Below are 11,651 nucleotides of genomic sequence, written 5' to 3' on the forward strand. Positions count from 1 at the left end.
GATAGACAGATAGATCAGACATAACATTATGACCACCTTCCTAATATTGTGTAGGTCAACCTTGTTGGCTCCAAAACAGTTGTGACTCATCAGAGAATGCACATGGGCCTTCTGAGGGTGTCCTGTGGTGTCTGGGAACAAGATGTTGTTAGTGGGGGGGGCTTTGAGGGGAGGGGCCTCTGTGGATCATCCCACAGATACTTGATCAGTTTGGGATCTAGTGAATGTGGAGGCCAGGTTTGTTCTTTGAGTTGTTCCTAAAGCGTTTTTGCATCTTTTGTGCCTGTGTCAGGCCGTATCCTGCTGGGGATGGCTGCTGCCATCAAGGAGTGTCATTGCTATGGGGTGGGTGGTGGGGCGGTGCCTGGTCTGGGCCAGGTGGGTGATATGTGTCTAAATAACGTCCACACGATGTGGACACGTATCGCCACAAGATGGTCTATGTTATTCACTTCTCCTGACAGTGGTCATAATGTTGTGGCTGATCCGTGTATGACAGGTGTTGTAGCAGTCTGGGGAGTTTGAAGTCCAATTCAGAGTCACATATTGAGGGGAACACATGTAGCTTCAGTGAACCCTCCCACCTGGTACTCCAACCTTTTAACTATGACCAAGTTGTCACAAATCAGATCTTCTTTTATTACCTCTCCCTTTTCCTTCTTCTTCTTCTTCTTCTTCTTCTGTCAGCTTTTCTCTCTTTCTTCCTCTCTCTCTCTCTCGTCTGTGTTTGCTCGTGTCGAGGTTGCTCTGCTCTCCATTGTTTGCTCTTTGTGAACGTTTGCCAGGAGTTCCTGCTCGTATGCAGCGTCTCTGTGTGTGTGTGTTTGTTTGCGTGTGAGTGCGTGCATTACACGTGTGTTTGAAAGGTCAAACAGCGTATGACCAAAGCATGGACTGCCCTGATATGTGACTGTTGGCCTGAACCGGGGACTGGCAGCGCGCCGGCATGTCATTAGTCATGCATGACGTGGCAGAGTCTGACGAGTGTGGATGTGAGAGGAAGCGATGTTCCAACGAGGGAACGTGTTGCTTGAGCGCGAGGATGTTACTCAGCAGCTTGGGACGTGGAGTGAAAGTTCAGACAGTGTGACGTTCGTGATGTGACTGTGTGGCGTGCAGTCTGTCCTAAGATCATCGGCCATTGTTCGTAGCTTTTCAGTTCATAACTTACAGCTAGGAAGGGTACTTAAAAATCGATTTGACCAACAGTTGCACTGGACGCAGAAACCACCAGGATCATTATCTTTTAGCATGTTTGAGATTATATAGAGATGATCACAGCACAGTTTTAATTTCTGCTGTAAACCATGATTGTCCCCATTAAAGTTGAAAAGTTTAGCAATTTTTCTATTTATATATTCAATAGAAAACAAGTAAATGTAAATATGAAGTGCACAGATACGTGCCTTAAAGGGGAACTACTGTTTTTTACAACCTGGACCTTATTTCTGGCATAAAATACAGTAGTTTACTCACCCATATAAGTTTGGTGTCATTTGGAGTCTTTCGGACAATATTTATATCCGCGTATATCCATATAGTGGGAGTGAATGGGGCACCGAAACGCAGCCTCTAAATAACGCATTATCTGCTGCAAAACTCATTCATTTCACCAATATTTTGTTATGATACACTAGTGCTATTCCCCGTTGAGTCCGGAGTTACCTGTTATCTGTTAGAATCGGAAAAATATTCAGCCATGTTGCAGAAAACTAGCAGTAGGAAATTCCAGGTAAACAAGCTGCGCGGGGTGCCGATCCAGGTCAGAGGTTAGTAGGTCAATCTACAGACCCCGGATGATGATAACAGGTAACTCCAGACTCAACGGGGATTAGCACTAGCGTATCATAACAAAATATTGGTGAAATTAATGAGTTTTGCGGCAGATAATGCGTTATTTAGAGGCTGCGTTTCGGTGCCCCATTCACTCCCACTATATGGATACACGCTGATCCAAATATCTGACGAACGACTCCAAATGACACCAAAGTTATATGGGTGAGTAAACGACTGTATTTTATGCCTGAAATAAGGTCCAGGTTGTGAAAAACGGTAATTCCCCTTTAAATAAACATTAGTAAAAATAGTAATGCTAAAAAAAATTCTTTAAGATAATAGCAGATAATCATTTAATTTATCCCACAGTGGAGAAATTTACAGTGTAACTGCAGCATATAGCATATAGGGACAATACACACAAGAGATTGAAAAGTAAACATTAAATAATACAGCAACATAAAAATCTGCAATTTTGGAGACAGGCACATAAAACAAAGTTCATAAAAACAGAACAATTAAAAGAAAACCAATAAAACACACATAAATACAGTTAAGAACTTTATTAAAGTAATTTTCCTTTGCTTTCCTTTAACTTGTTTTGAGTTTCATTGAGTTACTCGTGCACTTTGTACTTGAACGGTATAAAATATGCAATGAATTTTGAAATGAAAATTGTAATAATTGACCCAAATGCTATTTCACAGTCGCCCAAAAGTGTAATGACCGAAGTTGCCGGTAGACTTTCTCTTCGTTGTGACCAAACAATACGAAAGGAAAACATTTTCTTTGGCATTTAGCATCAATAACGATACAAATTGTCTCGAGACGCTTTACAAAACCCGGAGCAAGCACAAAGGCAACATGCTAGAGAGTAGTGGCAGACAAATGCATGAGTAGTACTAGAAAAGAAATTAGAGGACAGGCGCTCGGTGCGAGAGAGAGAAGAGAGTAGAGGACAGGTGCTTCAGCCTAGACCTATTGCAGCATAACTAAGGGACGGTTCGGTGTCACCTGAGCCAGCCCTAACTATAAGCTTTATCAAAGAAGGGAAGTCTTAAGCCTGTACTTAAAAGTAGAGCAGGTGTCTGCCTCCCGAACCCAAACTGGGAGCTGGTTCCACAGTAGCTGAAGGCTCTACCTCTAGGAACTCCAGGAACCATAAATAAGCCTCCACTTTGAGGTCAAAGGAGCAGGATTTTAAATTCTATTCTGTATTTAACAGCTTGGAGTCAATGAAGAGAAGCTAAAACTGGAGTAACATGAATAACGAGCTGTTTGGACAGCCAGACAGTAATGAATTACAGTAATCCAGCCTGGAAGACAAAGGCAAGGACTAGTTTTTCAGCACTAAAGAATCAATTTCCCTTACACAAAGAGCAGTATAATAAACACCTCAATATAGATTTTTATGCGTTTTCTTTCCACAAGTTTGAAAGAAGACATGTTGTGGAGGCTCAATTGCCCAAAAATTCAAAACAGACCAGCTTAAAAAGACCTTTGTTTTACTTATTACTTGTTTTGACATCTCTGCATGTCACACAAGAATAAAAGTAAGAAAAGAAAGAAACCTGTGAGCAGATTATGAGAAATAACACAATCTTTTCAGATGTGTGTGTGTGTTTGTGTGTCAGTATATTAAGTGTATGCATATGTTTAGTGCTGCCGGCTACCCAGAGGACGTGCATGGCTTGCGCCGAACTGCTCCTAGAGTGTACAGACTCCTTCCCGTCCGTGTGTAGTGCTGCTCCTCTCGGGACGGCGAATCCTCGTGTGTTTGTGTCTTGTCCGGCCTGCTGCTTGCAGACTGACGTGTGCTTTATCATCAGGGTGATGTGAAGCTTTGTGATGGGGGGAGGGTGGGGGGCCGTGGGAAAAGGGGAGCGGGTGTTCACGGTGTCAGCAGGGTCCTGTCCTGGTCAGAAGAGCCTGACAATGAACCCAGCACGAAAAACCAAGCAGGACCTCCAAAATGATTGTTAAATGATAGATTACAGCAAAGAGCCGGCTACTCTGCATGACACATTGAGATTTGTTCAGTTTAGCTGTTAGCTTATTTGAATAATCCCTGATATATGTTTATATATTACATACACAGTGTATTGTAGCAGCAGATTTATATAAAGCACAAGAGGCTACCGTGACCACATCTTCACAATTCTCCAGATACTCTACACACTTCGACAAATTAGCAGGTTTTGACATTTGGACCCCAGTGCACTGCTGGCAAATCATGTTGCAGAGCAGAGTCTTAATTTTGATATGCATACTTTACATTACACCTAAACAACTATAAAATTATATTAGAGGAGAATTACCAGCGTTTTAGCGTCTTCCTGTTGGGTTCTTGCAAAGCTTTTGATCAGGCTCTAAGGTAAAGGAATGATGGTCTGTCTTATCCTCATGGTGTCCATATTTGGTTTACATCATACTCAGGAAACACTGCGTACGCACTTTTAAGTAAGAATACGTATATTTGGCATTATTCTAGATGAGCAGACCTAATAGTATTAGAAAAAATATGGTTTTAGCAGAACCTTGTATCTATAATTCTTATATTTGGACTTTATTTTTGTCTCACAGCAATGAGCTATGTCACTATGTTAACGCCTTTGTCAAGCTAACTATAGTTTTGAGTTATTTGAATTAAAATGACGTATGTGTAGTACATTCTGCTTCTAATGACGTAGAACAACCATCTTTGGCGGTAAATCTGGCTTTCCAGCCCGAGTGTGATGTAAATGAAATGCGGCTGCTCGGAGGAAAACTCCACTATAGGCTCGTCTGCCTTGTGCATGTGAGGCATGGTATTTACAGCCCTCCTACATGCTTGTTCTCTGTCTAGCTGCCTCTTTCTTCTTCCCCCCGACCCACCCTGTCAGCTCCCTGTTTGAAATCGCTGTGTGTTTTCATTCCTCTGTGTTTTTGGTGAAGCAGCATGCTATCACATGCTGTTTCATGTTATCAAAGGTATCTCTATAGGTTAGGGTATTCCAGGGGCTTATGGGTCAAGCTGCACGAGCTAGTGACAGCACTGTTAGCCGCTATATGACTTAATAGCAGGTCAACTGGTGTCTGACCCATCAGATGGGTGCACATGACAACGCAAGCTAATCATTTGTACTTTACAAAGAAAATGCAACCTTTGGAAATCAGAATTGTCTTTGTGTGACAAACCACCACAAATCTAAACGTAGAGTTACTGCTGTGTGGTAGGCACATACAGTACACACACATGAATGCACAACACAAATGTGCAGCTCTGTACTAGTGTCATACACTCAGTGAAAATCAGCCAAGTGATTTCCAAGTGTCGTCCTTCTTAGGATATACTTTACTCAAGATGCATTAACTTATTTTCTCCTCTCTCTCTTGTTTATCTCTCCATCTTCTCACCTCCTCTCCTACCTCATGCGCTCCCTGTCCGGCGCTACTCCCTTCTACGCTCTTTCCTTTGCCCTCACAGACCATCACCGACACCAGTCCCATGCGTCGCTCCACCTCCAGCCTGGTCCACGGCCGCACGGGCCGGGGCATGAGGCTGGACGACTACTCCCTGGAGAGGGTGGTGTCTGAGGAGGGGAGACATGGAGGAGGACGCCGGCACAGGGACAGAAGTCACCGCACTTCGCAACGCTCCCTGGCCAGATACACCGACGCAGACACGGGTGAGTCCCTCATAACACTTATCTACTGTGCTCTAGACTGCCATCTGGGTGTCTTTAAAGTTCACAACTGTAAAAGCCAAGTCAGGAATCTCAGTTTGAGAGCAATGCACTTTTTGCATTTACAGCAACTGGTGGTTGGATTGCTATGATTGTCAAAGTCTCGTTTGCCAGATTTCTGAGGATTCCAGCAGGATTTCTGATGTCGGGTTTCTGGTCAGGAGTAACTCAACAGCAATCACTGAGCCAGTTAACAACAATCCGTGTACATGTTAAGCTAAGAGAACAGCACATTAACAGATCAACACATTCACAAAGAGGTCCTTGAACATAGCACCAGGCAAAGAGAATGCCCACTTCATCACTAATTGGGGAGGCGCAAATTGCATGCTTCAGCTGGGAAACTAATTCAACGAGGCCGCCACAGTTAAACTCTACAACGCTTTTGTAATTGGAGGGCTCGCTAATCTGATGGAAAATCCTCCGCTGGGCTTTCGGGGACTCGGTAGCGGTGATGGGATTTTAAATTACTCGTTTCGTTGTTCTGCATTTGACTGTGCAGCTGTAGAAGTGGACATGTGTGTTGATAGGATTCACACAGAAACTTGTACTCATTTGTATGTTCTGACCTTTGGAAAACGATCTAATGCGAATTTAAGGGTTTTGCACATGTTTATAAAAGATGGACGTAGCCTCCAGGTCTGAAAACTGAAGCCAGTTCCAAAGGTGACTTTTAAGTGCAACACCGTTCATGTTCAGCAGGAGCTGGCTTCTCAAATACGATGGGCCTGTTCAGACCCTGCATTAAGGTATGATCTGAGGCGATCGCATAAAAGACAGGTGTGAACATCCCCAGGACGCACTGAGATCGCATTTGAGAGATCCGATCTCTGACCACATTTGGTCTGGGTCGCATTCGTCCACGAGTGTCCCCATTCCTTTGGTAGTGTGACTGCAATGCGTGAGTCGCATTAAAGACCATCTATATGTCTGTGAAGGTTCTCAGTCATCCAGGTCATGGTATATCCAAAAAGGTTCAAAAAAGGCAACTGGACTTGTAGAGTTTTTTGAGAAGACGTTTCACCACTCATCGGAATAGCTTCTTCAGTTCTAGGGGACTGGTGGGAAGTCTGAGGTTTAAATAGGAACTCCTCCTGAAACGTGCTTGTTATGTTAACAACCAGAATCAGTGCACCTGAGAACCTGAGAACGTCTTCTCAAAAAACTCTACAAGTCCAGTTGCCTTTTTTGAACCTTTTTGGATAAGACCATCTATACTCAACAGGGGTGCTCCTGCGTCAGTGCAGTTTTGCCTCATTCATCCAGAGAAAACACAAAACACTATAATAAATGATTGCCTGAAAGGGTTAGGGTTAGGGTTAGGGTTATAGGTTTTGTGCAGGTCTAACTGATGTCACGGTGAAGTCATGACACATATACAAAAAACAGCTGTTAAATCCCCAGATGATGTTGGGATCTGGAGACGCATTTGGAGATGCATGTTGATGCCAAGTCTGAACAAATGTACCTAAAGCTGGTCACTTGCGGCTGGATAAACCAGATCAGATCTTGATGTAAGGTCTGAACAGGCCCAGAGTCGATGCCTTTTCCACAAGTTTTTGCACAACTTCTTCTAATCTGTATGCAAGTACTAAGATATTAGGCCTCAAACAGAGGTATTTTTGAGGACGGGATTGGCTTGATTGTTTGTCAGGAGTGTCTGAATCTCAGTCTCCAGCTCCTGTCTCTCTCATACAAATACAGACAATCAAAGTCCAAAGAAAAAACACTAAAGCAGTGATGCGCAAATGCCAAATTTGAGTCGTCAAAAACGGTTAACCAGGGCCACGTCCATCTCTTATGCCGTTTTTTACACTTTGCGTTTTCAAATGTAAACTGAGACATCTCCTTGCAAGGCCTGGGCACAGACCTCAGCACCACCACACAGTCAGGCGACCTTCCGCCCAAGGAGCGCGAGCGAGACCGCGGCCGGACCAAGGACCGCCGCCACCACCATCACCACCACCACCATCATGGCTCCATGGACAAGGAGCGCTACGGGCCCGAACGCCACGACTACCCCCACAGGCATCCCCAAGACCGCCACTGGTCCCGGTCGCCCAGCGAGGGGCCCGACGGGCGGGGTCACAGACAGGTGGGCTCCAAAGATACCAAGGCTAATGTCACACGTCGTAAAGGACGGTTTCAGTATTTGTTTTTCCTTGTTTGTTTTTAATTCAATACAGGTTGGATAATAGCTCTAATAACTTAAGCCTCATTCGATACAGCCTACTTACTTTCATTATGCTGAATGAGTTATACACATGACTGCTGAAAATCCAATGAGTTGTGTTTTTAGTGTGTAATTTGATGAGAAGAACTCTTCTGAGGTGAGAACCAAGGTGAATTATTTAACAAATATCTATATTTATATGAACTCAACGTGGTCCTTAAGCTCTAAGCTTCACTCCCACATCATCGACTGTGCATGTATCCTCTAAGAGTTCACTCAAAGTTATTTCCAGAGCCCTACTTATGAATATCAATCTCTCCTTTTTTTGTGTTATGCTTTTTTCTTTGTCACTGTTTCTCTCTCTGTCCATTTTACTTCAATGTGATGTGTGGCTTCTTGGTGTCAATTCTTTGCTTCATCGCTATGTTTTGAATGATTTTCAATGGTGTTTCTATCTATCTATCTATCTATCTATCTATCTGTCTATCTATCTATCTGTCTATCTATCTATCTATCTATCTATCTCGCCCCTCTGCTCTATTCTGGTCTCTGTTGTTGTTGTGGTGCGTTTTGATTTTCCTTGTTTACATTTTGCTGTAGGGCAGTAGTTCGGTGAGCGGCAGCCCGGTCCCCTCCACCTCGGGGACCAGCACTCCACGGAGAGGCCGTCGCCAGCTGCCTCAGACCCCCGCCGTCCCACGTCCACATGTCACCTACTCACCGGCTGTCCGCAAGCCCAGCTATGGCCCCCCGGGGCCAGGCCGCCTGCGCTCGCCCTCCCCCCGACACTTCTCCCCACCAGACCATGACAGAGGCTACCACCACCGACCCCCGTCGCGCCACGGCTCTCCCCACCACGGGGGCTCGTCGTCGCGGCATGGTTCGCCCCGCTCCCCTAGACATCAGTCCCCGCGCTCGCCCGTCCACGGCTCACCTAGGTCCCCTCACCGAGGCCGCTGGAGCGGGCCCCCACCCGGGGACAGTCTGGAGGGTGACGGGCCCTTCTACGAAAGAGATTACGAATATGAGCGGCATCATGAGCCCCCTGCCTACGAGCAAAGCCTCTCCCATGGCAACCCACACCCACATGGAGGAAATCCTCACCCACACCCACGCTCACCTAGGACTGCCCGCCATGGGCCTCCTCCACCCCCTCACCCGCATCCGCGAAGGGTACCGAATGGCTACCGCTCATCCTCACCTTCCCCCCATCGGAGGGGACCACCGGGGGCACCGCCCCACCCGCATCACCGGCCCCCCCATGCCAGGGGGCCTCGTAAGGGCCTGCATGAACCTTATAGTGAGACAGATGAGGATGACTGGTGCTAGCGACCACAGAGAGCAAGGGATAAGCTCAGGAGGGGAGAAGAACAACAGACGGCTCCAGTGCTCTGGCCTCGGACATTTAGACTTTTGATAATGCAGCGGTGGTGAAAATGTTGGGAAGGGTCGGATACCCTCCAAACCCTCTACCTTCACCCCTCAGACTCTAAATAAGAGGAAGGGGTGGAGGGGAGGGGGTTGGTGGTGTTGCAAATGGCCTTTTACGCATTTTGTGTAAGACTTGAATCAGTGACGGATCAGCACGTGGACAAAAATGAGAAAGAGACAGCCAAGACAACCAGGGGAACGCCCAGGCACAGTTTACCTCTCTCAGTCTCAGAACTACACTTCCCAAAACTGGCCTTGACCATCAAGGCCAGGCTGCACGAGAAAAGAGAGAAATGTGCAGAAATAGAAAGCATGTGAGCAGCAAGAGGTTATAAAACTGGGCTGTGATCATTGTGGTTTACAAGGCCTGGAAGCACTTCTCCCAGACTGACGCCTGATTGCTTAGTTTGTGTGCTATCTGTCGCTGGCCAGACTACTGCTGTAAAAGCCTGAAAATTAGCTGGAACACAGAGTCCACTACTCTGACTCTGCTCCGAGACAGATGTGTCTAGGAATATAAGAAAAATAAATCAATAAAAAGCCAGGACCCCCTAACCCTTACATGCCAAGCTATGCCTCCAGAAAATCAAACTTGAACAATGAAGAACACAATGAAACTTTACATGACAATGAAAAGAAAAAAAGGGAGAACAACCACTTTATCTTTAACCTTTTTCCTTTCCAAGGGACAGAACCAGGAAGCTCCGCCTATACTGCAAAAACCAGCCAATCACAGCGCTGGCTGATATTTGATGAGTTTTATCATCTCTGTTTACTGTTAAAGACTCACTTAATGCTGACGGAACTGCTGTGACATCACTTCCTGTCCAGCTGACCGGGTGGGGGGAGGGGGTTGAGGGGGGTGGGTAGTGGAGAAGGGGTGAGGCACAGTTTGGGCTCACTTCCTGTTTGCGTGCTCGAGGGGCGGGCTCAGGTAACTAGAGAAGGGAGTCGGACACTTTGTCAAGCCCCTTCCTCCTCGTGTTACTCGTGCACGGCGAAGGATGACCTGACAGGAAATGGCGACACACAGTTGAATGGGGCGGAGGAGAGGAAAAGGAGGGATGGGGAAAAAGACTAATTTCTTCAGTATTTCTTCTATCGATTGCTTCTCCTTCTTGTTCTTCTTCAGACATTGGAGCTTGGTTCTTCTGTTGCATTCGCTCAGCCTCCTTTGATCTTTTTCGGAGTCCAAAATTTGATGGAAACCTGCATGATTGATTAAATACATACTAGAGAGGAAATCTTAACTGGTGTGGTGGGTGGGACCTGGGGGCTTTATAAGAAATTTGCATTTAGGTTTACAAAAGAAGTTCTCTTCTTTCGGGCTCTCTCCTCTCTTACGTCTCAGAAGTGAATAATTTTTTTGCTCTCTTTTTACCTGAAACGGGCTTCGACAGTCGGCTGTTCAGTTGCGCTCAGTTTCTAGAACGGGAAGACGAATAATGTTTCCCTGTCGGGCTTGAGAAACAAGAGGGAGAACGAGTGGGGAGAAGCGAACCTCTGCCACACTTTATTCATTTATTATTGTTAATGATGACAGTCTTATGAATAATGATATTAATGTCAATGCAAAAATGATGATGACGATGATGATGATGATGATGATGATGATGATGATTGATTGTTACAAATGTTGCTGTAGATTGGTGTCATGTTATTTGGAGTTACGGTATGCTACGTCCATCTTGTTTACATCCGTTATGTTTTTTATCCCCCCCTCCCCTCCCCCTTCAACAATGACGTTTACCGGGTTCCTGATGCCTTTGTGCAACCTTTCGGGGGGGGAAACGGCGGCTTTGGGAACATTCACTTTGCAGCATTGCGTGTTGTAACGCAACTCTTAAGATACATTCTCTCTCTCTCTCTCTCTATCTCTCTCTCAAGAATTGTGGTGGAGGTGGAGGTCAGGGGAGTCTCTGTATCTGACCTGCAATGATTCATGGGGTCAGTACACTTGTCAAGCCAACCCAAAGATCAATAACTCATGTTCAGAGTGAGGGGTAGAGCAGTTTATTGCTAGCGTGAAAGTGACAGAACACGTGCATCCCAAAAAGTCATGTAGGAAGATGAGTTGCCGGCAATGACAGCACAGTATTGGCGTAAAAGTGTTGGTGTCAATCAGTATTACATGGTGTTGTTATGTTATTTCTCCACCAGGGGGCAGTTGTCAGGACACATTACACGTCGGGACTTTTTTCCGTTTTACGGGGACGGCCTCAGGACCTCAGGACCTCGTCCTAGTTCCTAGATCAGGAGCAAAACCTGATGAATGAGAGATGCCATATCTGTCCGTTATCTGTCCCTCCGTTTGCCTGTCTGTGCCAATGCTGACCCCGCCCCCCAAATCCTATCCTAGCCCCATTCTCCAGCCCCCTCCTCTCAGGTTCTGGATAACCAGAGAACAATCACCAAACCAACCCAATATTCAATACATAGGTTGTAGCAAAGCTGAAACCTTCTCTGTCAAATCTCACTTCAGCATCCACCAACGCTTTCCCCTTTCCTAATCTATCCTTATTTCTGTCCGTTTGCTCTCACGTCTG

General features: G+C 45.7%; 1 protein-coding gene across 1 annotated transcript in view; it reads left to right on the forward strand.

Moving 5' to 3' along the window:
- Positions 1 to 9,003, forward strand: part of cacna1ab (calcium channel, voltage-dependent, P/Q type, alpha 1A subunit, b) — a gene marked incomplete at both ends in the record, with an annotated part of 167,288 nt that extends 158,285 nt beyond the window's left edge. Inside the window, 3 exons of the mRNA XM_084568105.1 lie at positions 5,243 to 5,444; positions 7,343 to 7,596; positions 8,275 to 9,003. Of these exons, the coding sequence (XP_084424231.1) occupies positions 5,243 to 5,444; positions 7,343 to 7,596; positions 8,275 to 9,003 (1,185 nt within the window). The remainder of the gene's footprint in view (positions 1 to 5,242; positions 5,445 to 7,342; positions 7,597 to 8,274) is intronic.
- Between the last annotated feature and the right edge of the window lie 2,648 nt (positions 9,004 to 11,651).

The sequence above is a fragment of the Chelon labrosus genome, assembly GCF_963514085.1.
Source record: "Chelon labrosus genome assembly, chromosome: 2".
NCBI classification, from domain to species: Eukaryota; Metazoa; Chordata; class Actinopteri; order Mugiliformes; family Mugilidae; genus Chelon; species Chelon labrosus.